Consider the following 26,190-nt stretch of genomic DNA (forward strand, 5'->3'; position numbering starts at 1 on the left):
CATAGGAGCAGAAAAACCCACAAATTCTGTGATTTTAGCTGTTTTTATGCTTTTTTTCAAAAAATACAGATACAAAACCCAGAACCCAAAACACGGAAGGGTGGTTTTGGCAAAACCAATCCAGATCCAAAACACGAAGAAAGATCCAGATCCAAAACCAAAACACAAAACACGAAAAGTGGCCGGTGCACACCCCTAGTTCAAATACACAGTAGTGGCTGCGACAAAAGCCTACTGCACCTCCGTCCACTTCGAGATCAGGCCCCAGGTTATTTCAGTCATTTTCAAAGCTATGGGGTGAATTTATGAAGCAGTGATTACCCCTTTCTCTGGATTTTGTCTGGAGAAAGGGGTTCTCCCTGCTTCACCCTATTAAAAAGGAGGAATGAGCTGAGGAATTACTGATTTCTCTTGCAGTCCATTTATTTTCACAGTTTACCGCATCCCCATAGCACAGAGGTTCTCAAACTCGGTCCTCAGGACCCCACACAGGTCACGTTTTCCAGGTCACTCGGCAGGTTCACAGGTGTATTCATTACTCACACATTTTAAAAGTTCCACAGGTGGAGCTAATTATTTCACTTGTGATGCACTGTTTGGGGTCCTGTGGACCGAGCTTGAGAACTGCCGTAGCAGATTACACAGTGGCAGCTCAATTTGTCAAGCAGCGCAAACCTCCGGGTTAACGCAAATGCGCATTTACTGGAGCCCTTCGCTAACAGCACTAGGCTGAAACCCTTCACATTGACTTCCAAATTTAAATACTCCCCAGAATCCTCAATTAACACAATAGTATTTATTTAATCTAAAAAATTAATTATTAAAATTGTGGGATGTTATAACATGAAGATACAAAGTTAAAAGCCATGACTGCACTAACAGGATAGATGGCAATGTCCCAATCTGATCTGCAGTATCAGAAGTATAAATATAATACCACTCATACAGCTTTATTGCACAATTTAAGTATTTCTAGTTGGACAAAATAAATACTATAAATGAAGCACCACAGTTCTGCCCTGTGCTAGACAATGGGGAAAGGAGAGCTGACATTTTACATCACATGGGAACACTCATTGTAGACAACATTAAGTATAAAATTACAATCTATTATTATCATTTTATAAAGTATCCATCTCAACCAATACATCATTGGAAACCTGTTGAGTTGTTTTACTTCCGTTACCTGTTTGTTACAGCGGAGTTTCCACATACCTACAAATCTAGGTGCATAGTAATTTTATTGGTGTATTTACAAAGGCCGTGAGGTTGGCATGCACCTTGGAATAAAGCACAAACTAATGAAACATTATAAATGAGTCCACCGTGTTGCCAAATACTCTTGCTACACTTTGCACAGTCTCTAGTGTTACCTGAATGCACCTGCATTGCCATAATAAGCCTCCTTGTCATTTTTAGCGCATTTGGTATTGGCATTAGGGTTTTCGGGGTCTCCAATACACAGTTTGCAAAAGTTGGAGTTAATATCCGATCCAGGAGCACAACTCTGGCTGAAGAAGGAACCTGTCCAGGACAGATACATGACAATGAATATCATCGTATTTCCTAAGTAAGTTACACACTAGCTACACTATGAGAGGTTAGAAAATGTGAGAGTTTAGCAGTACTCACATTGGTCGAGTTTTATCTTCAAAATGGGAAAACATCTGGATGAGAGTTTAAATCGTGACAGTTTTTTTAGTCTAAGAACATGCTGGTTTGCACGTTCTCGGACTCTATAACATTGGCTGAGTTAAAAAAGTGTGAGAGATTACCGCTAAACTCCCACATGTTCTAAACTCTCACCCTATTACATTAGCCCTATGTGTCAGGATCTCTGTTTTCACAAACCACATATTCTTACCCAAAGAAAAGAAGACAGAATATACATCTGCATGAGACTTCGGTTTGATTTCACATTGTTTTGAGAATGACACAAGTATTGATTTTCACAAACTCTGCTGCTTCAGTATTTATGATGGGAATTTGCATATACTCCAGAATGTCATGAAGAGTGATCAGATGAATTGCAATTAATTACAAAGTCCCTCTTTGCCATGACAATGAACTTAGGTGGCCCATACACGGTGCGATTTTTTACACGATGTGCACGATTTCGATCAATTGCAACGATCAATAGTGCACATAGTGTGTTGTTTCAGTGTGCATACGATGCCGATGCGCGTCCCCGAACTTGTCTAGTTGGATCGTAGATCTTACTGCAAAAGAGTAAGATCTACGATATGGAGTATAATTTTAATATACTTCTATGCATCATATTGGAAGATCGTAACAATCAATCTTACAGCATTTAACCACATCGTGTGAAGAATGTCAAGGGATATCGTACTACACATCTTACCAACTTATCATCGCACCATGTATGGGCCGCTTTAATCCCCAAAAAAATTTCACTGCATTTCAGCCCTGCCATAAAAGGATCAGCCGACATCATGTCAGTGATTCTCTCGTTAACACAGGTGAGAGTGTTAACGTTGACAAGGCTAGAGATCACTCTGTCATGCTGATTGAGTTAGAATAACAGACTGGAAGCTTTAAAAAGGAGGGTGGAGCTTGAAATAATTGTTCTTCCTCTGTTATCCATTGTTACCTGCAAGGAAACACGCACAGTCATCATTGCTTTGCACAAAAAGGGCTTCACAGGCAAAGATATTGCTGCTAGTAAGATTGCACCTAAATCAACCATTTATCGGATCATCAAGAACTTCAAGGAGAGAGGTTCAATAGTTGTGAAGAAGCCTTCAGGGCACCCAAGAACATCCAGCAAGCACCAGGACCGTCTCCTAAAGTTGATTCGGGGCAAAGACTTTTGGAGGATGGCTTGGTGTCAAGAAAGGCAGCAAAGAATCCACTTCTCTCCAACATTAGTGGCCGCTCATTTTCCTGGAACCCACGTGGAGGAGCCGCTCATTGGCTAAGTCCACGTGGGTCCCAGCCAATGAGCGGCCACTAATGGAAGCCGCCGCTGATTGGCTGGCCGCCCCCGGCACTAATGATAGCTCAAGCCCAGAGCTGTCATTAGCACTACTGTAACAATATGCTGTAGCGTCTTGTTACAGTGTGTCCAAGGCCCTATATGGAGTACTGCGGAGAACATCGTGGGACAAAAGGTGAGTATTGGATCTTTTTTTACAGGTACTTCCATTGTATACTTTACGTTGAGAAGGGGACGTGAACATCTGAAAGAAGGTGAGTATGTGAGTGTGTATGGATGTAATAAAACTTTATTTTCACGGTGTGTGGGTCTTGTTTTTTTATACACATTTCATTAGAGGTGAACTACAGGTACCAGTGGCCCCATAATGCCCCGCATGCTGGCACTTGTGGTTCTTCAAGTACTAGCATGCGGGGGAGGCTTGCTGGGACCTGCAGTACTACTGTAAAGACAATGTTGTTAATTATATTTTCAGCACTACACCTACACTATCAACCCGCCACCCACCGCCCATAGGTGGCGGGGATAGCCCTGGGCTATCAGCCTAGGCCAGTGGTGCCCTGGAGAGGGAGACCCCTTTATTGGAGGGGTCCCCAACTCACCAGGGATCCCTGGCCTGGGCTGACTAGCGGTCAGGGCTGATGCTGCAGTGCCCGGTGAAAGGGCACCCCTGGCTGTGGCATCAGTCCCCCGCTAGAAAGGGTCAGAGCTGGGTTAAAATAAAGGGGTACCCCTACACCAATTTTTTACCCCTATAATTAAAACCAGGACTGGACCTGCAGCCTGGTGCTGGTACCTAATTTACGGTGGAATCCTACTCATTTTGTTCCCTGTAATATTAGGTACCAGGACAGGCTGGCAAGTCTGTGGCTGGTTAAGCTTTGGGGGGGGGGACCCTATTTTTTTATTAAAATTATTTAACCCATTTTTTACAGGTATTAAGACACACAAGCAGCTTACACATATCTCACTGATATGTGCAGGCTGCTTGCTCGGGTGAGTTTTGCAGAGAGAAAACACTGCAATCTTGAGTAAGTAATCTCATCCAAACTCTCATCTAAACTCTCCTTAAATTTGGGGGAAAAAACTCGATCTGCTTCACCATCGAAAAACTCAATTTCAGCTAAACTCACTTCTTAGTAAATTTGCGAGTTTGATACGGGAAAACTTACCCGAGTTTTGGTGAAGCAAAGTGAGTTTAAAAACTAAAAAACTCGACCAAACTCGAATCTTAGTAAATTTACCCCCTTGTATAAACTTGTAATTGTCAATAAAAGCCTTTGACACTGATGAAATTCTTGTAATGTTACTTCAGTATATCATAGTCACATCTGACATAAAGGTCTAAAATCACTGAAGCAGCAAAATGTGAAAACCAACACTTGTGTCATTCTCATTACTTTTGGCCATGGCTGTATATTATATGTCAGACGATAGGGACAGAGACTATCATTATTATATCTTTATTATATGTCAGACGACAGGAACATAGACTATCATTATTGCATGTCAAACTTATTGTATGTGAAGATTTACTTTTACACTGAACAAAGGGGGTCATTCAGACCCGTTCGCGAGCAAAGGACGCTCGCAAACGGGTCGATGTTGCCCCACGGAGCTCCGTCGTGCGCATGTGCGAGACCCGGACTGCGACAGCCAAGCTGTTGCTCCGGGTCTCGCACCAAAGGGGGCGTGCTGTCGATGTTGATTGACAGCACGCCCCCTTTGGTGGGCGTGGTGGGGGCGTGGCGGCCAGACGGAGGCGTTCCATCTGAAGCCGGCCCCACTGACATCACTAGTGGTGTCAGTGGGAGTAATTTTGGCTCTGATAGAGCCAAAATCACTCCAGGGCTTGCGGCAGCGAGACCCTACCGCAGGGTCTCCGTCACAAGCCCGATGGTCGCGATGGTCTTTGACCATCGCGACCATCATCATGGACGCCTGCTATAGCTGTGGGTGGTCACCCACAGCTATACGAGCGTCCAGGAGGACGCTCCATTTTCATGGAGGAGGGCCCTGCTCAGAGCGAGCGCTCTGGTCAGAGCGTCCGGCTCTGAATCAGGCCCAAAGTACGCCTAGAAATTGGCTTCTCTGACCAAGTGTAACTGAAACGTGTAAATGTGCCATTTTTACTCCTTTATATCATTCAGTCACTCTCGCTCCACCATTCCAAGGAGAAGATGTATCAAAGCTTCTAAAGACGACAAGTGCAGAAATTGCCCATAGCAACCAATCAGCTTTTAGCGATAATTTTATAGAATGTTCTAGATGAATGCTTTATCTACAGAGGTTTCCTCATACATCTAACGCTACTTGCTTGGCGTGAGTGAGCCGCCAGGTCCCATGCAACTCTGCTGGCATGCACCAGCAGACTGTGCTGATTAATTTGCTATGTGACACTTGTATATCTGTCTGTATATGAAGCACAACAGAACTTTGAATGAAAAAAACTGCGGCCGCTACATTGTATACAGATTCAGGGACTCAGTCGCAAGCAGATATACAAGTGTCGCATATCAAATTAATCAGCACAGTCTGCTGGTGCGTCCTAGTCACATTGCGACTTAGAAGCATTTTCAGCAAAAAAGACGCTCAGCGCTGGCATAGTCTCACAGGACTTGCCTCGCCGAGAGGGGCTTTTTGGTGCAACTGCAGCAAAGATGTGTAAGGACACACCTGTAGCTTTAATAGCATCCCTCCATCCCCCCAAAAAATCCCTTTTTGTAGAGTTATACAAGACTAGGTACATCGGTGCCCCTGCTCCTTATATCATATGCAATGTCCTCAATACGCTTAATCCCTCCTATCAGCTGGCACAAAATTCTTCTCCTTTACAATGCTGCGGTCAGAGTTATCCAATGCCGTTATCCTGGTGTTATCCAGTGCACTTTGCCAAAAGTCTAGAGAATCAACGGAACACTACATATGCAAGGACCTTACACTGAGCCACTGCAGTCATGCTATAAGGCAATGTTTATTATCAAAATATTTTACAGTACATTTAACATCAATAACAGATTTATTCTGCAATCACCACAATACGTCATTCTGGCAAACTGCAGCGCCCGGCGGTGGAAGATGCAGGTGATATATTCATATTTGCAATTATCTGTAGAAATGATTACACTCACCAATATCACAGTTGCCGGTCTGCTTACTGATCAGGCTAACTGGCAAATCCCAGCCATAGGTGTGATCTACCTCCCTGTGGCAGGACTTCTTGCCTTTAAGGGTTTTCCATGTGATATCTTTGTTGCTTTTTTTTACCAAGGCTACAACATAGTCTGTGCCGAAATCTAGGCCACAAGAAGAAGAATTCATCTCTAGACACATGAAATAACTGCTAAGCCATATAAACCAGTTTTCTAGTCTAACACCCGTATTCAGTTAGAAGCGAAAAGCCGAGATCCGTGAAAAAATATCGCCGATTGCGACTTTTTGCATGTCGAAAACTTGTCTCCATATTCAATTCCATCCACATGTTCCGTGCGGAAAAAGTCAAAGCAATGTACATAGGCGAAAAAGTTTCACCTATGAATGGCAGGCAGAAAAAAGTGCAGAATTTGTGGTTTTGGGGTACAAAGGTGCAGAAACCACTCTGCACCCTCGGGATAGCCCCCCCCCCCCAAAGGATAACTGCATTAACAAAAAACCTTTAAAAAAGTGGGGAACACCCCAAAAAATGCCATTGGAAAAGGGGACCAAAAAGTATAAAGTGGGGGTACACACATAAAAAGTAGCGAAATAGACTTTTGGGGGGTCCGCAAGTATGGGGGAGGTGTTTTTTTGATTGCAGGTGTTTGCTGAAGGTACGTTTTCAGCATCACTTAAAACTGTACTTTAGAGATTTTAAACCATGCTTGCACCCATTTTCAAGTACCCCAAATTTGACAGGGCTACTTATTTTTTCCCAAAAAAACTGCTTAATGCTATTCTTCACCACTTGTGCAAAGACGCTATAAAGTGGCAATAGAAAGCACTTAAGTACCCCAAATAGCTCCAGGGGGGCTAATCGGGGACATCTATACTGATCTCCAATGTTAGTGCATCTTTTGGGGGGTGTCAGGCTGATTTCCCCATTTTTGACAGCACTTTTCGCCTGTTTGAGTATCGCCGGTACGCGCTTTCGTGTCCTTTGGAATTGAATATGGCGAATAGCGAGGGTGTACCCGATAATTTTCCGCGGGCAAAACACGCGATGTAGGCGAAAAAGTGCGGCAGGTGGAAAAGTATTGCGGGTGCGAAACTAATTGAATACGGGCTTATGAGCCTTGAAAAGTGAATAGTAAAGCTTTAAAGGTGATGTCCTTCTGTCATTACTAAATTACATCCCCATACAGTGTTATGAATGTAAATCCCCTGGAAAACTGTAAGGTAGTCGAACTGTGCTGTCCGGTGGATGGCAGGTGCTTGGATGGATTGTGCAGGCCATCCAATCAGGTGCTTCTGGGCTGCAAGCACAATCACTTACTGTACCAAACACCATGCCTGTCTGTAAGGAAGGTTTATTTGATGTATGTATATAGATCTTCGTTAATATTTGTTAACTCATTTTCTGAATCTAGACTCAACTTGGTACACACTATGATAATGATTTGAGTCCTGATAATTATTGTATTTAATTAGTCTTGTAATAATATTAATGCTTGGATCACCCTAAAATATAGTATTATAATACCACATTAATTTGTCTGCAAGTAACTAAACTAGGGGTGGGCAACAAGCCCCCCCCTCCCCAGATGTTGTAAAACTACACATCCCAGCATGCCCTGCCACAGTTTTGCTATTTGGCCATGCTAAAACTATTGCAATGCATGCTGGGATTTGTAGTTCAACAAAAGCTGGATTGCCACTTATTGTCTATCCCTGAACTAAACTGTATTGTACAGTGGCTTGAACTGTTGCTGGGTTGTAAGCACGCCTTTGTGACTGTAGTTTATGTACAGTATGTACATAGCTTGGCATGCCTAGTGGCATAAGTGCATATGTTCAGGGAGTCACTTAGGCATTTATTATTTAGGCGGTGGTTTAGCAATGTTTTATTATGGTGACGATGATTATTATTATTATTATGTTAAGAATACTTGTCATTCAGTTTGTTTTCCTGTGTGTCATCCCGACTTGTTCTGGCCTTATTTGCTTCTACAGGTTTCCGGTCACACTTTGCATACTATAGTTATGGTTTGGTTTATATGTTTCACTTTTCATACATGCATGTACTGTATGGATGGTAGCATCTATGATATGATTGTCCCACTCTTCGAATTATAATACATTTTCTATTAATTTGCACGTGTACCTTTTATGACCGATCCAAGCGTTTTGCACGGGCCGAAGTCATCTGCCAAAAAGAGGATAGAATGATAAGTTACAACCTTTTCATTTTATCATATGTAAAGGGTCCCATACATCTACCGACAAATTGCCCGATTCCCCGACTGGATCAGTTATGCAGATCCGCTGGTCGGAAATGACAACCGGCATGTTTTGATCGTGACCGGCAAATCAGTGAAATTCAACTGACCCTGATGTCTGGGGATCGGCAAATTGCCCCAATCAATCGCTAGTGTATGGGGTCCTTAAGCTAAGAAATCTAATGTGTAAGGTCCGGGCATATTAATTTAATGAACTCTCCAAACAGTGGAAAATCTTGGTAAAGAGTTGTTACTCTATAACAAAATGTTGTATTAAATATTCAGAAAGATTCACTAACATTTCTAAAGCTGGTCATATACGTCCAGATAAAATGCCTGTCAGACCGATAGACATTTTATCTGACAGCATGCCAGCCGCAGATGTCTGAGGCATACACTGTTAGATTACTCACAGAGTATTAGCCTGACATCTGCACTCCGCCCCCGGGGGGGAGTAGACATTTCCCTGTTCCTTCCATGGGAAGGAACACAGGAAATGTCTGTCTGTTGGCTGTGGCTGGGCATACACTACCTGATGCGGCCGACATTGTACTTATACATATCGCATCAGACGGGCATGCTGGACAAACCGGCGTGCCCGACCGAGCAATATTTAACCCTCGGTCGCCTGCACACATGCTACAATTATCGGGGCGATCCGCGGATATCCGGTGGATCGCCCCGATAATTGAAGCATGTATGACCAGCTTTAGACAATACAAAGTGCTCTGTGAACTAGTCTAATGATATACACAGGAGCTGATTTTGAAAAGCAATTAAATTTGTATCTGGAAAAATAGGGGGTGTAAATAGATTTTTTCTTTTTTTGAATGCCTGCTGGCTGCTTTTGCATGTAGCCCACAAATTCTGGATAACTTTATTTTTGCACTGTTATATACATTTGAGTTTGGACACACCCCTCCCATATATTAAGGTGCCCATCCACTAGACGATTAAAATGAGCGGTTGAACGATAACGATATCGTTAGCGATCGTTCGATAATCGTTTGAAAATCGTTTGCAGATTGTTTAAAAAATGTCTAAAACGACCAGCGATGCGCGCTTCCGCTGGTCGTTTAGACATCTATCATCGGGCAAACATGCTGGTCAACCTGACGATAACGTCAGGTTGAGCATGTTAGCAGATGATTGATGAGCCTGCACTGAATGACTGTTCGTTCAGTGCAGGCACATCACAGACTGACAAACGACTGCACAATTACTATGTCATAATCATGCAGTCGTTTTCATGTCTTCTAGTGGATGGGCAGCTTAACTCTCTCTAAACATTTTATATCTGCCCCAACTGCAGTGCAACATTGTTTTACCAAGGTGCAAATTTACTTGCTCTTACATTTGCTTTGCTCTAAGCTCATAGATTCCTAGGGGTAAATTTACTAAGAATCGTGTCTGGTCCGAGTTGAAACACTCTCAGCATCGCTGAAAAATAGGAGACTTTTGACAGCTGAAACACACAAATTTACCAAGAATCGTGTTTTGCTGAATCATGTTTTTGTATGTATTCGTATTTCTCCCCAAGTTCTCTATGTCTGACCACATCCCAAATGCACCCATACATGCAGCCTACAAATATCAGTGAGATACGTGCAGGCTGCATGTGTGTATTACGTTAAAATAAAAATGTTAAATTAGAAAAAATATGATGTGGAGTTCCCCCCCAAAAGCATAACCAGCCCTGGGCTCTCTGAGCCGGTCCTGGTTATATAAATATGTGGAAAAAATTGCGTGAGGATCCCCGTATTTTTAAAACCAGCACCGTGCTCAAACTAGCCGGAGTGTAATTCCACAACCAGGGGACCCTTTCACTGGCCAAAGAATTAACACCACAAACTAATCAGCCCAGGACTGGGATCTCAGGGGAAGTGGGGATCCCCCTAATAAAGGGGTCCCCCCTCTCCAGAGCACCCCAGGCCTGGGTTGAAGCCCAGGGCTCTTTTCTGCACCCCTGGCAGGTGGGTGCATGGGTAATAGTGATAATAATAACAGTATACTATTGTTTTCTACTTTGGGACTTCAGGTGCCAGCGTGCCTGCCCTTCAGCACTTGTGGAACTAAAAGTGCCAGCAGGCGGCCGGCACCAGTACCCCTACTGTAATAAAAAATTGTAAAAAAATGACAGGACACACACACCATAGAAAGAATAAGTTTATTACACCCAAACACACATATACTATACACAGCTTGTGTCACAACTCTCGGAGGGCAAATGGACGCAAGCCGTATTTAGGGATTGGCATGACCTATTTCTGAGGCGCAAAGTCAACTGTGCCAGCGGTGTTCACCAGGGACCCTTGCAAGAGGGTATGGGCTTGGCTGCGTCTGACACACAGGTCGCGACCCTCAGAATAGGTTCACCTATACAGGTGCTGGGTAACTCTGGATGAAGCGGAGAAGACTTTCAGCGTAGTGAACAGGTGGGGTCAGAACCAAACGGACAACAAAGTACCAGGGAGCAGACGTGTGCAGGTCGCAGAGGATAGCCAAGGTCAAAAAAAGATAACCAAACGCAGTACCAGGGATTAGACAGAAGCAGGTCAGAAACAAGCCAGGGTCAGGAACAGGTTTGCAGAGGCTGATTGCAGGAATCCTCTGATCAGTGCAGCTGGTGATTGCACTGATCTGGAATACAGCAGCACACAATCAGGACACAGGACTGTAGATATAGAGCCAGGTAGCAGTGATGGTTTTCTGCACAAAGAAGCCACAGGATAGAACTTAACACTAGGAAGTAACTCTTTGCTCTGGCACCAGTGGGAGTTTTCACAGGGGATATGAATCTGCTGCAAGTCCCTGATAGGCTGTTGAGGTCAGCTGAGGCAGGCTCACTCCCACTGGAAGAATGCTAGCAGCTGACATAGTGCATGATGGTGATGTCAGTGATGGTTCTCGAACAAGGTCAGGCAGAAATCCTGACCTGAAGCAAATGGTAATATAAGTCACACAATTCGAGCAGAGTGTGACATTACCCCCCTCCTAACGGGTGGCCTCCGGACACCCCTATGACTTGAGAAAAAAAACTTGAATAGATCTCTGAAGATCAACAACACTCTTCATTGGAGAAGCAGAAACCATGGTAGCAATTAATGGTTTAGACGAATCTTCTTGCCCTTTTGGGAACGTCTTGATCCACTCGGAAGAGACGAAATCTCTGGTTCAAGAAAACTTATTTTCTAAACATAGGACGTCCAGGAAAGGTGCTTCATCCGCTACAGGATCATAATCGGAATCAGAATCCAAGTCTAGAGTCAGAATCAAATTTTTTTTCTTGGAAACAGCACCAGAAGTGGATGATGGATCCAAAGGACCAGGATACCCAGAGGAGCCTTCATGGAGAGGGGCCAAGGAAGTGACCCCAAGTCTCAATACCGCAGGCTGTGGACCTTGTGCTAATCTTGAGGCTTTCGGAGCAAACTTTTGCAGTACCGCAGGCCGTGGACCTTGTGCTGATCTTGATGCTTTGGAGCAAACCTTTGCAGTACCGCTTCAGTGAAAGCTGAGAGATCTTCTAAAATGGGATCCTTGGTCTCTATGAGTGGATTAGCCCAGTCCAAAGCTTTACCCCTAAAGGCCAAAAGGAAATATTTTACCACATTGGCAGGAGTGAAGGCAACAATCCGGAATCCACATCGGAAAGATATTGGCGTGCCAAGGCGTAAAACTGATCTAAATCTCCATCCAAATAAACGAATGGTCTATCATCCACCGAACTTCTAAGCAGAGAATCAGGTGGAGGTCCCACTGTAGCAGGTATTACATTGATCTGTGAGAACTCTAAGTCCTTTTTGGAACCAGGAGACGGAGGGCTATCACTTGGCTGAATAGGTAGAACCGGATTTGGATTGGAGACACTTAAACTGGCAGGAATCATAGAGGTCAAAACCAGATTAAGACCGGACACACTGGAACTGGATAGAACAGGAAGTTTAGATGACTCTTTCTGAGTCTGGACTGTACTAGTAGTCCACATGGTGACACTCTCGGGAAGTAGCAAACAGGAATCCATGTCTGTATCCATGGCACTGTGAATCCCTCCTGGGATCTTGACACTGGAAATCTCCCCTGGGGCTGAGGCACTGGAGACCCCTTCTGGGGCCGAAGCACTGGACACCCCTCGTGGGGCTGAGGCACTGGACACCCATCCTGGGGCTGAGGCACTGGACACCCATCCTGGGGCTGAGGCACTGGAGACCACTCCTGAGGCTGAGGCACTGGAGACCTCTCCTGGGGTTGGCAACTCAGAAACCTTCTCTGGGGTTGGCAACTCAGATACCTTCTCAGGGGTTGCAAAGTCAGATGCCCTTCCTAGGGCTACAGAATCAGATGCCCTCTCTGTGGCTATGAAGTCAGATTCCCTTACTAGGGCTACAGAATCAGATGCCCCCTCTGGGGCTACGAAGTCAGATGCCCTTACTAGGGCTACAGAATCAGATGCCCCCTCTGGGGCTACAAAGTCATATGCCCCCTCTGGGGCTAAAGAATTGGATGCCCTCTCTGGCGCTGGAAAGTCAGGTGTCCCCACTGGGGCTGGGAAGTTAGATACCCCTTCTGAGGCTGGCACATCGGTCTGCTCTTGAGGCCAAAACTTCGGCTGCTGGGGTTAACACATCGGATACCACTGCTGAGACTAGAACATCGGATACCCCTCCGGGGGCTGAACAGTCGAACACCTTTTGAGAGTGAAACATCGGGTATGTCTCTTGTGGCTGAAACAAAGGATGCCTCTGCTGGAACCGAACCATTGGATACCCCTGCTTGTACTGGAACATCGGATACCCTGATGGGAACGCCTCCCTCTGGGCAGCCACGCCACCGGCCCGCCCACCAAAGGGGGCGTGTTGTCACTCAACATTGATAGCATGCCCCCTTTGGTACGAGACCCGGAGCGACGGAGTGCCCGTCGCTATATCCGGGTCTCGCGCATGCGCACGACGGAGCCAGCTCCGTCATGCGCATGCGCACTGGCCTACCATTGGCCCGGTTGCGAGCACACAGCGCTTGTGTCCGGGTCTGAATCAGGCCCTGACTTCTCACTGACTTTGGGAGATTTTAACACTCTCTTTTGATTTCCAAAGCTGGAATTGGTGCTCTTGTCACAGGACCCCAATCTTGAACTGAAGTTCATTTTTGGGCTACTTCCTTAGCACTCCTATTTAGAGTAGTGGAAACTGGAACTGAAGATGACAATCTAGATAGTTCGTTGGCATTAATGCTGTGACACTGAGACGGGTCACCCTTCCTTGATTTACAGAGAGAACGGTCTTTTATAAAATGATCAGAACCCCCACAGTAAAGACAAATTCTCTGCGCCACTGATGTTCAGCTTCAGACCGCTTGGGCCATGGAAAACTGGGATATTTCTCCCTTTTCGGTACAGAGGAGGAGGACACAGGTCCTGATTCAGAGGCACTCGCAAAAAGCGAGCGCTCGCTCTGAATCAGGGCAGTTGCTTGTTTTTTTAGTTGCGGCCTCCTGGCCGCTCGCATAGCTGTGGGTTACCATCCACAGCTTATGCGAGCAGCCTGGTGATAGTCGCGATGATCAAGACCATCGCGACCATCGGGCTTGCGACGAGACACTTGCGGTAGGGTCTCGTTGCCGCAAGCCCCAGTGGACTTCCTGCTCTAATAGAGCAGGAAGTTCACCTACTGACATCACGAGTGATGTCAGTAGGGCCGCCCACAAACGGCAGGCGTTCTTGCAGGAACGCCTCCGTTTGCCCAGCCACCCCCCCCGCCCGCCTTCCAAAAGGGGCTAGCTGTCGATCAACATCGACAGCCGTCCCTTTTGGATGTGAGTGCTGGAGTGCTTTTTGCGCTCGTTATGGGGCTCGCACGTGCGCACTGCCTAACAATCGACCCGCTTGGTCACATCAGAATCAGAAGAAATTAATTCTGGTAGAATCAGCATAATGTTGGTTAAGAGCTTTTGCAGCTGCTCTAGCATTTGCTGAAATACTCCAAGCTGTGCAGGATTTAATTTACTTGGTGACTGGGAGGTCTGTGAACAATTGTGAGTAGTGGTCCCTTTAACTGAGTTATTTAGTTGCAGGTTACCAGCAATATCTTCAGCAGTGAGTGGAGGTATGCAGGGGTTAACTGTGTCTGAAACAATTCTCTGAGACTGAGTAGCCATTGTATAACAATCAACCAAGTATTGTAGTATACCTGCTTATGTCATCTGAAATCTCTTCACCACATTCATAAGGCCAAGACTGGGGTCTGCCACTTGAGTCTGACCAGCAGCGTCCTTATTTTTTACGTCCAGAGCAATCTGTCACAACTCTCGGAGGGCAAATGGACGCAAACCGTATTTGGGGATTGGCGTGACCTATTTCTGAGGCGCGGAGTCTACTGTGCCGGCGGTGTTCACCAGGTACCCTGGCAAGAGGGTATGGGCTTGGCTGCCTCTGACACACAGGTGGCGGCCATCAGAATTGGTTCCCCTATACAGGAGCTGGGTAATTCTGGATGAAGTGGAGAAGACTTTCAGCGTAGTGAACAGGCGGGGTCAGAACCAAACAGACAACAAGGTACCAGGGAGCAGACGTGTGCTTGTCACAGAGGATAGCCAAGGTCAGAACCAGATAACCAAATGAAGTACCAGGGATTAGACAGAAGCAGGTCAGAAACAAGCCAGGGTCAGGAACAGGTTTGCAGAGGCTGATTGCAGGAATCCTCTGATCAGTGCAGCTGGAGATTGCACTGATCTGGAATACAGCAGCACACAATCAGGACACACGAACTGTAGATATAGAGCCAGGTAGCAGTGATGGTTTTCTGCACAAAGGAGCCACAGGATAGAACTTAACACTAGGAAGTAACTCTTTGCTCTGGCACCAGTGGGAGTTCTCACAGGGGATATGAATCTGCTGCAAGTTCATGATAGGCTGTTGAGGTCAGCTAAGGCAGGAACACTCCCACTGGAAGAATGCTAGCAGCTGGCATAGTGCATGATGGTGATGTCAGTGATGGTTCTCGAACAAGGTCAGACAGAAATCCTGACCTGCAGCAAATGGTAATATAAGTCACACAATTTGAGCAGAGTGTGACACCTTGTCCTCGGTGATCAGTCCACTTCTCTAGTAGAAATCCATGATTATCCCTAAAAAAATAAATAAATACTCACCTACCTTCTTGCGCAGGTTGTTTTGCTAATCCAGTAGAGTCCCGCCATACATAACACACAAGCTGACTTACCGGGACCATGGACAGTGAAGAGATGTATATGTTTCCACATACATCTCTTCCTCGGTATATGACGGAAACCTCATGACTTGCATCAGTTGCCGGGCTGCCAGCCAATCAGAGATCTCTCCTGCGTAAGCAGTCGCTGATTGACCGTGAGCCACGTGGCTGTTGATTGATTAGTCCACTTGAACTCGCAATGAGCAGGCGAGTTGTTAACAGAAGACTTGCACAAAGTCACAAATGGTAGCAGACTGCAGACTTGGCACTTGGAAGCACTAGTACAGTCAATGTTAGTAAATGGATATTTCAGAGTACTGGAGGAATAACACTGGCTAGCACTAGACTAGAAACAGAGTGTAGGTAGCAGATTGAACAGGACTGAAACTGGAATGATGGACACTGGCTGGAAATATGCAGGTTAGATCTGACTGGAACTAGAGAAGATAGCAGTTGATTTGAACTGGACTAGAACCAGAGGAGACTGGACCAGACTAGGACTGGAGAACACTGAAAAAACCTTGAACCAGACTGGAACCAGAGGGTTCAGGAGGTGACTTGAAACTGGACTGGAACTGGAGTAGTACTTGCACTGGACTGGAACCAGCAGAGACAGGGGCTGGACTGGAACCAGAGGAGACAGGCTGGAGGATTTCTGGATATTGGCAGGAGTGATTTCACTGCGGACTAGATGGAACCGACTCAAATATATCAGCGTAGAAGCGGCTTGCACAGGTAGCAGGAGTGCTGGTTCAGGAGGTGGCTTGGCATCAGAAGGTTACACACTGGAGAGTGAGTACACAGAGGACGCTATGGTCCATGTTTTTCAAACTATGTGCTATTGACAGGTGCAGCTTTAAATAGGACACTCTTGCAGGGGATAGGAGAGAGCAGTCATGTTAGCATAGCAAACAGGAAGTAGTCATTGCCTTTCTGCGGAGCAAGCAGCTGATCCGTTCCATTATGGCTGGGCCCATTAATCTTTGGAAAGCACTAACATCACCCTAGAATAGGATGGCCCACCTTTTAGAAGCACCACTGGACAGGATACACTGTCCCTGGTTTGTGATAGTGCAAATAGGATATATTTTTTTACTGAGAGACGGAAAATGAAAGATGGCTGACAACATGGCAGTGAGTACTGGGGCTATGGGACTTCTTGAAAGTGTCCTCTGTTCTTACCCTTGTTGGGGTACTCTTCTAATGCTGGCACCAATCCGCATTTCAGCGCTGTCTCCATGTAATCTACATCCATCTTAACTGCATCAGCTTCACCTTTCTGTGGAGAGAAGAGACCATTAGACTGCTGGTATATCTTTATATGCAACACCTGCACTACTCCATCTTACTCGTGTAATATCCTTCACCGAGATCTGATCATTCATGCACTTTATTATGCTCTATTGCCTCCAGTCACAGTATAGCACCATGGAGAACCTATGGTACTAAGGGGCAGAATCTATCAATCACAAGTGTCCCCATTGGGTGTTATGCTCATAGAGGTATGAGCAAAGATAAGCAATGTTTACAGTACTGTAATATCCAGAAATGTGCATACCCTCATAACCAAGGCTCTGAGGGTGTGTTTTAATTAGCGGCAATGGCCACAATGTACTTTTCAGAATGGCACATCATGACCAGAAACATCACTTGTTTTTTCCATGCATCCCATAGATCCTGTGCTACAGTAATAAGAGGAAATGTGTGCAGCTCAACATTGAATTTGATCCTTATAGACCTTGCACTTAATTTTAATGTCAGGTATCCAGCTAGACACAGCACTGAGCTTGGGATAAGAATGGTTTTGTGCAAATTGAATACTCAACTCTATCTTTTGCAGCACTCTCTCTATATAGAGCCAGTCCATGGAGGTATATCTGGGCTTGTGGGCAAGTGAACAAAGTGACTCTTACGTTCAACTATTGTAAGTACCCAAAACTTATATCTTCCAAGATATATACAGAGCAGCACTTGGAAGAAGCCCTAGAGGACATCGCTAACGGCACCGGACGTCACTACTGAGCTCCGCGGAGAAGACAAGCCGCATTTGTGGACACCGGAGAGTTACCAGACACCGGCTTCCAGGCGTCTAACACACTCACCGAAGACATGGCTGGCAAGTCAAAGGTAGAGCCAGTAGTGTTAGGAGTCTCACTCCATGGACATTCTGTTATCAAAGAGTATGTTATACCGCTCACTTACATTACGTCCCAAAAGGGCTTGTAAACATTACCTTTGTTATTTTATTTTTATATTTATTTGTATTTTGTTTTGTGTCTATTTAATGCTTTCGCTTTCAGAGTATAGAGCTATTCTCGCACCCTATGTAATATGGTGACAGAACATGCAAACTCGTATGTTTCTCACACAGGACACACGTGGGTCCCTGGTCATACGAGCGGAGGAAGGGTATGTGTCCTGTCCAAGCTGGATTTGCGTATTAGTTTTTTTTTCAACCCTGTGGATGCCTACATGGACCAAAGAGGACGTGATCTACACTAAGGATACGTGAGTATGGAATTTTTTTTTATAGGTGCAGTGGATTCTACCGGAGAAGGGGAAGTGAATGGCTACAGGGATTCTAGGTGAGTATGAGTGAATGTGAGTGTGCATGTATGCTTTAATAAAACTTTACTGTCACGGTGTGTGTGTTCTGTGGTTATTTTAATGCTAGTCGCATTAAAAGGTCTGAATTTACATTACTCGCACAGATTTGCATAGTGTAATAGCCTTGAACTCACAAGTTTGCAGGCTATTACATTCGGCAAGTTGCGGGACAGACTTGGACCTTTAAATGTGCGAGAAGGTCCGAGTTTGTCCCGGAGCAAAAACTCGCACCTTATTACATTTGGCCCTTTGAATGAATCAAGCCTCCTTTTATTATATTGCTTGGGGATGTATTTCTAAGCAAAAGTGCAAAATAGAGATGCAAAACAGGTCCCATTAAATGTATTAGATGAGACACGCAGACACTGTACTGGTGCAAACTTCAAGTCCTTTCATGTGATGGAAATGGCCATGTGTCCCACAGCACAACCTAAAAATGTACCACCTACCCCAGTGTAGCGCCGACCGCAATGAGTGCGGTCCGCGCTACACATTTGCACAGGACCGGCGCTAGGCTTCCAGCGCTGGTCCTGTGCTGCACACCTGAGCCCGTTCCCTCCCCCTGAGCGCTTGCCCAATAGCGCCAGGAGGCGGGCTCAGGCTGTGCATAACACACGCATCGCCGCCAGCGCTGGCGGCGATGCGTGTGTTAAACAGCAGCCAATGAGAGTCAGATAGACTCTCATTGACTGCTGCAGCACCCACTGCAAGAGCCGGACTTCCGTCCGGCTCCTGCAGTGGGTAATGGGACTGACGTCATGACGTCAGTCCCATAATGCTGAGCGCGCCAGCCCGGGCGGACTTGCGGTTGGGAGCGGCTTCGCGGACAGGAGCAGGAGCAGCGTGGAATCAAGTATATTTTTATATATATTTATTTATTTTTAAACCTATCTGCTCAACGGGGGAGGGGTTGGCTACTACTGGGGGGGACCTCTACTGGGGGTGCCATTGGGAGGACCTATACTGGGGGGGCTACTCTACTGGGGACTACTACTTGGGGGGGGGGGGGACTACCACTGGGGGCATTCTAAAAGGGGCCTAGTATTACTAGAGGCACTGCACTCGGGGGACCACTACTGGGGGCAATAATAGGAAGGGCCACTACAGGGACCACTGGATAGGGGGGGGTTACTACTGGGAGCCTGCATCAGGGGGACCACTACTGGGGGCACTGCATAGGAGGGGGGACACTACTGCTGGGGGCACTATATAAGGGGCTTATTGCTAGGGGCACTGCGGGGACCACTACAGGGGGCACTAGATATAGGGGATCACTACAGGGTGCCTGCATAAGGGGACCACTACTGGGAAAACTGTATGGGGGGGGACTACTGCTGGGGGAACTATATAAAAGGGCACTGCATAAGGGGATACCGCTACTGGGCGCACTGCATTGTGGGGACTGCTACTGGGGGCACTGCATAAGGGGGAACACTACGTGGGGCACTGCATTTGGGGGGGCCACTACTGGGGGTACTGAGTAAGGGGAACTAATTGGGGGCTGTATAAGAGGGACCACTACTGGGGATACTGTATAAGGGGCACTACTATGGGCCTGCATGAGAGGGACCACAACTGCATACTGGGGGTACTGTATAAGGGGTACTACTGGGTTTAAGGTGCATATGGATAGGAATGTTCAGTTTGAAAATAAAGGGGTGTGTCATGTTGATACGCCCCATTTTTAAGTGACCACGCCCAATTTTTTTGCCACGCACGCCTTCGGCGAGCGCACATGGGGGGGGGGGGGCTGGGCTCCCTTTTCAAATTTGCCCTGGGCTCCAAATACCCTAGTTACGCCACTGTTGTCAGGATAACCCACATTCTGCCTGACTCCTTCCATCTACCTCTAAAAACTCTTTACTAACGCTGTCATCATGAATCCTGATTCTGAGGCGGACGCTGCTGTGACCGCGTTACCTTCTTTTGCTGCGGTCGCGTCTCTTACTATATGCTGATGCTAGTATGAGCCCTGCCCCTGGTGTACAGCCGTGTGTCTGAATACGGAAGGGCCGGGATGCCCACTATGAGCGGCTGCAATCACAACCATCGTAATCACCATTGGGACTTGCAGCAGCCCCATGCTAGGTGCAGAATCTCCGTCACAGTGTGGTCTTCAATGTATGGGATAAAGCATCTTAGTGTGTAATTTCTCCTGTGACACATCTGTGACACAAACCTAACATGCCCATAACATGGAATATCGATGTGCATCTGCGTGACCACCTCCCAGTCACCGCCCAGGTGACACCGTGAAATGCATGCGCCATGTGACTTTTAAGGGATTTATATGTATGCGCAGTTGCAAAAATACACCAACTTAGGTGAACATCAGCAATGTGTGTGACATCGTGACTGAGGTGTTTCCTCCAACTTGCCAGAATCTGTACAATACACTTGTCTGGAGAGGGTTCTTCTGTGCATAAAATAGCCCCACCGCTGACAGAAGACCAGTCATCACACTTCATCTTCTCCGCTCTGCTTTGCGTACACCAGCGCACTGTATTCTTGGATGGGCGATGTGCTTTTTATTCATAAAAATATGACATAACAGGTTTAGTTTGCATTGCTGTGTAATATGTTACTATGAATATTTATGTCATTTACACAGTGTATTACTTTACAGTACATACAAGTGGGCGATCCCTTAACAGATGTGTTACTCACCCACTGTCAGTGCTTTCATGTCATGAAACCATTCTGCTCCCAAAAACAGGACAGCGTCCATATCTGGTGGGAGGGGAACCAAACTTTTGGTACTGTCTTCGAAAAGCAGATGTTCCCCATGTTGGGAGCCGAATAGGTTACAATGTTTATTCTATGATCAGTGAAAACATAAATAGAAATACAATTAGTCATAAAGCTCCTGATCTACACTACAAGGGCACACTGAGCTTCAGTATAATTATTGTGTCCTTGTCCTGTGCAAGGAGTAGAATTCGCTAGTGGCAATTACTCTATTACAAGCATGCAGAACATACAGTACAAGACAGGAGTAGGTTAAAGTCACAGTAGCATGCTAGGATGCATCTAGGGTAGCAGGGGATCGTGGAAGACATTACAGATGCTGTATATTGGGATTGTTGAAGTGGAGTGTGCTACTGCACAGACTCCATCTTACTCCTCCAGGGAGGCTTCATTCCCTGTTCCAATATGGCCACCATCCTAAATACTTTGTATGCACAGCACAATCTTGTCACTGTGTATGAGTGCCACAGTGTGAGATAGTTGTCTTCCCCAGAGACCTGCATTTATTTATTTATTATTTATTTATTGCCAGCTATTTATATAGCGCACACATATTCCGCAGCGCTTTACAGAGAATATTTGACCATTCACATCCGTCCCTGCCCCAGTGGACCTTATAATCTATATTCCCTACCACATGCTCATACACATACACACTAGGGTTAATTTCTGTTGGGAGAAAATTAACCTACCAGTATATTTTTGGAGTGTGGGAGGAAACCGGAGTACCTGGAGGAAACCCACGCAAGCACAGGGAGAATATACAAACTCCACACAGTTAGGGCCGTAGTGGGAATTTTACCTGTGACCCACAATACCTTCCAGAGACCCTTTACTGCTAACTTCATACACACACCAGATGGTGAGCAGCATGACACCCTGCTCCACTCAAGCTTTGCTCTATCCTGCCAGTGTATGTAACAGAGAGTACGGCTGTACCTGCTTAATCTCCAATAAACTACCACACTGGTTAAGCTACTGGGCTGTTCACAGATTCAGGGCATCTGCTGGTATGTACAGGAACTCCTCTACACCTACAAGCCTGTACATGCATATTTCCAACAGGGAGGAGTTTGTGGGGAATAAGGAAAACATTACTCATATCATAGCTGTGGTAGTATTGCTGGAGACCTTTAGAGGGACGGTCAGAATATATATTTGTGGATGGCTAGAAACAAAACAAAAACAGTTATATAATGCAGAGTTTTATATATGGGTAACACTCTGCTTCATTATACATCTCCTAAAACAATAAAGCTCCTAAAAAAGTTTACCCTGAAGTAGGAGGAGTGAACAGTGTGATAAATACATGAATTTGTGATATGATTGGAACTGGATAAGATGGCATCTGTATACTGGGGTCATGTTACCATGCTCCTGAAAATTGCTTCTGCCACCACCTTATTAGATAGCATTATGCAACTTTCAAAGATACATGAGCTGTAGAAAGAGGTGGGGTAACTTATCCTACCCCCATCTCATAGTAGTCCCAGCTCTTTTCAGGACAAAATACTGTTCTGTTGGTTGGCCATTTGTCATATCGGCCACCATCACTGCTGTGTCCTTTTTGCATTGGCGGCCTAAGGTGTTGCGTCTAATTTTAATACAATTGTTTCACATTTCTTAAATGTTATTTTATTTTGGTGTAGAAATGGCAAAATATTATCAATACATTTGACAAAGATAGAAATGTACAGCTGTACAGTAGCTGAAGTCTTCACTTTAAAAGGACTCTCTAACATAGAATCTTTATTTGCCAGACACAAAAAGTGAGGGGGTGAGAACTGTGGCCTCTGTGTGCACCACCAGCTCTTGGGAAGCCGCCAGCTTGCCGGGACTCTTGCAGGGATATAAAGCCGATGGATAGCGAGGCGGCTGGGTGATAAAGGAGACCCCCTAACATATTGGAGGTGATCCCACTAAACAGGGGAGTTTCCTGATAACTACGAATCTCGCAATTTGTTGTAAATTATCCGCATGTTAAACCCATTGGCAATAATCAATGAAAAGACATTGAATGAACTATAATGTTTCCATTAGATGAACTTAGTGATATGTACGTTTGCATATTTAAAGGCAGTTGCAGGAGAGATCAACAAAGATGTCAATAAATATTGTGTATGGTAATGAGAAACCTCCTGTGATGTCTTATTAGGCTGGCCTTTGTGATTTATTCATGCATACGTTAATAATAAATGCAGCTATGCATGGGATAAGTAGCATGGCTTAATGGATGGATTGCATGCAATATGCGATGCATGAAACACCCTGCCCATTATATGGCGAGTAAATTAAATCATAGGCTTTTACATTACTGAAGAACTTAATATGTAACTGAGGGCCTGATTCAGTACAGATCGCAACTACGATCGTGGCTGTGATTACACACGTAGTCTCACTGCGAAGATATGCTAATTCACTGCGATCACTATGCCGTCGCAGCACAACATATGACGCACACCTTACCTTACACACATCTGTAATACATAGCAAGACTGTGAAAGACACTCAGAAATTGCTAACCTCATCGCACGCAGGGAAAGGCCAAGCTGCGTATGGTATCGCAGTGGCTAATTTATTCACGCCCTTGCAATAGCGTTAAAAGTCACTGGCACGCCTGCGTTTCGCCGCCCCCCCCCCCCGTCACCACCACCATTTCCCATCAATCACTGTGAGATGGGTCTGCATAGTCACTGTGATCGCATTCACAGAACGCAACAATCGGCCGATTGCATGCGTAATCGCAGTTGCGTTCTTGGCTGAATCAGGCCCTGAGACAATTACATGGACAATGGTGCCAGTGGCAATAATATGGAAAACTCCCCATTAATGTTAAGTCATCAGCTGAAGCTCGCAGCCATGAGATGTTTATAGAGCATATGCCAGTCATATATACTATATTACTTACCTGAGCTTCCAGAAGAAATTCAGTGATATCCAGGGTTTTGTCACCAACACTTCTGGTCACCACAGCATTTGCTGGCACTTTCCCTAAGTGGCAATCTTTAGGTTGGTTTAGTGGCCTCCTAGTATTGTCTGGGCACAGCAGCTCGTAATTCTCAGAGTACTCGTCTAAAGGATGACAATTTGCATTTATACAGGGAACAGATGTACAGTAGGGTGTACAAGATTTTACAAGGACTGTCTTAATTAGGGCTATTGGTAATCTTTTCACACTCAGGGGCCTATTCATCAACACTAAAATAGCGGTTTTAAGGATATTTTCCTTAATTAACGTTTTTTTTAGTATTCATTAACACATTTAGCACAGGAGATATCGCTGATATCTCCTGGTTAAGTCCATCTGCGTTAATTTCCACACTCCCTATACATTAGTACATTAGTATGGGGATGTAGAAATTAGGCTATTCATCAAATTCTGAAAATTATGTATTTTCGGAATTTGATGGTGTTACTTACTATACACCACTCTCAGGTGGCGTATAACTGGTTACACTTACCTGCTCTCAGCTGTGCAGGTCCTCCTCCGGCTCCCTCCGTCACTCCCTGGTCCCTCCTCTGGCTCCGGCTGCTGCTCCGTCTGTGGGCCTTATTCAGAGCCGGACGCTCTGAACGAGCGCCCGCTCTGAATAGGGCGTGTTACCACCCACAGCTTATGCGAGCGTCCATGATGATGGTCGCGATGGTCAAGACCATCGCGACCATCGGGCTTGCGACGAGACCCTTGCAGTAGGGTCTCGTCTGCCGCAAGCCCTGTATTGATTTTGGCTCTATCAGAGCCAAAATCACTCCCACTGACATCACTAGTGATGTCAGTGGGGCCGGACCCAGACGGTAGGCGTTCCCATGGGCAGTCACGCCCCCGGCACGCCCACCAAAGGGGGCGTGCTGTCACTCACCATCGACAGCACACCCCCTTTGGTGCGAGACCCATAACAACGGCTACCCCGTCGTTATTCGGGTCTCGCGCATGCGCACGACGGAGGCGCCTCCGTCGTGCGCACGCGCATTTGGGCAACATCGACCCGCTTGCGAGCGGGTCTGAATGAGACCCTGTGTTCTCCCGGCAGAACAGAGTAAAGTTTAAAAAATAAATAAAATATATATATATTTTTAAGTTAACTGTTTTCTCCTCTTCAGACGGGAGGTCAGGGTCCGCGGCTGCAGAGGCCAGGTAGGTGGGGGACAGGGAGGTGAGCGGAGCGGAGGGGGACACAGAATTACCGCAGCTGTAGGCAGTGCTGTGCATGCACTGATTTTGTGAATGTAACAGCGCATGCACACATACTTCCCAACTTTTGGAGATGGGAAGGAGGGACAGGGCGCGCGCGCCCGAAAAAGGGGTGGGGCTTCTGGAAAGGGGGTGGAGCCAAACAAAAATGGGGCGGAGCCTCGCAGCTTCCTCCCGTTTTCGTCACTATAGGGGGCGTGCCCAGCACTCTCCGAGATGCTGGGCAGCCCCCCAGGCTCTCCCTACGCTAGTGAACAGATCTGTTCACCTTCTGCACACCCGCTGCTCTGCTAGGCAGAGCAGCGGGTGTGCTCTCCCCAACTTCCCCCCCACTGCGGGACACTGCGGCCCGCGGGCGGGACAGCGGGAAAGTCCCGTAAAAACGGGACTGTCCCGCTGGAAGCGGGACAGTTGGGAGGTATGTGCACAGTACTGATTACAGCTGCGGTAAGTTAGTATAGATGGGTAAAAGTATCTATTTCCTGAACAGCTGTCATCGCAAAAATGACAGCTTTTCGGAATAGATAGTTATAGGGAGGAGGAATGATGAATTCCTCCAGTAATTAGGTAGAACTCCATGCGAGTTCTAAACCTAATTACTGTACCTCCATCGATTTTATAGTCATGATGAATAGGCCCACAATAATTTTTCATGTGGTAAAAGCGGGACTTTACATTTTTTTCGGGCAATTCAATTACCCTCCATTTCATTGAAAAAAGTCCCGTTCTCGGGTGAAAACATAGGATCCGGGATAAGTTATTGGATCCATTTATTTTCGCAAACATGGCAGCAAATAGACGGCACTTATCGGGGCTTTTTTTCATCTGCTTCTGGGCAGGTGGAAAAAAAATCTCTGATGGTTCCAGCTTCCTGTTAGCAGCCTAGCACACGGTGCTGTGTGCTGGGCTGTGGTAGGATGAGGGAGACCACTGCCACTGAGCAGCAGCCAGTGGTGTAAACCAGGGCAGGGCGAGCAGGGCACGTGCCCTAGGCATCGTGGGAGGCCCAGGAGAGGGGGGCGCCGCCGGCCAGGACACTGTACCCCCCCCCGCACCTCCATTGCTCCC

The 26,190-nt window shown here is 46.1% G+C and overlaps 1 protein-coding gene across 1 annotated transcript in view; it reads right to left on the bottom strand.

Moving 5' to 3' along the window:
* LOC148534435 (uncharacterized) overlaps nt 1–26,190 on the bottom strand; it is a 153,959-nt gene that overhangs the window by 27,128 nt on the left and 100,641 nt on the right. The window contains exons 18-24 of the mRNA XM_088466852.1: nt 23,839–23,997; nt 20,850–21,000; nt 20,561–20,706; nt 16,758–16,854; nt 8,256–8,297; nt 6,088–6,252; nt 1,374–1,524 (exon numbers count right to left, since the gene is read on the bottom strand). Coding sequence (XP_088322978.1) covers nt 1,374–1,524; nt 6,088–6,252; nt 8,256–8,297; nt 16,758–16,854; nt 20,561–20,706; nt 20,850–21,000; nt 23,839–23,997 — 911 coding nt within the window. The remainder of the gene's footprint in view (nt 1–1,373; nt 1,525–6,087; nt 6,253–8,255; nt 8,298–16,757; nt 16,855–20,560; nt 20,707–20,849; nt 21,001–23,838; nt 23,998–26,190) is intronic.

This window comes from Taudactylus pleione, unplaced genomic scaffold, assembly GCF_031769625.1.
Source record: "Taudactylus pleione unplaced genomic scaffold, aTauple2 ptg000066l, whole genome shotgun sequence".
Lineage (NCBI taxonomy): Eukaryota > Metazoa > Chordata > Amphibia > Anura > Myobatrachidae > Taudactylus > Taudactylus pleione.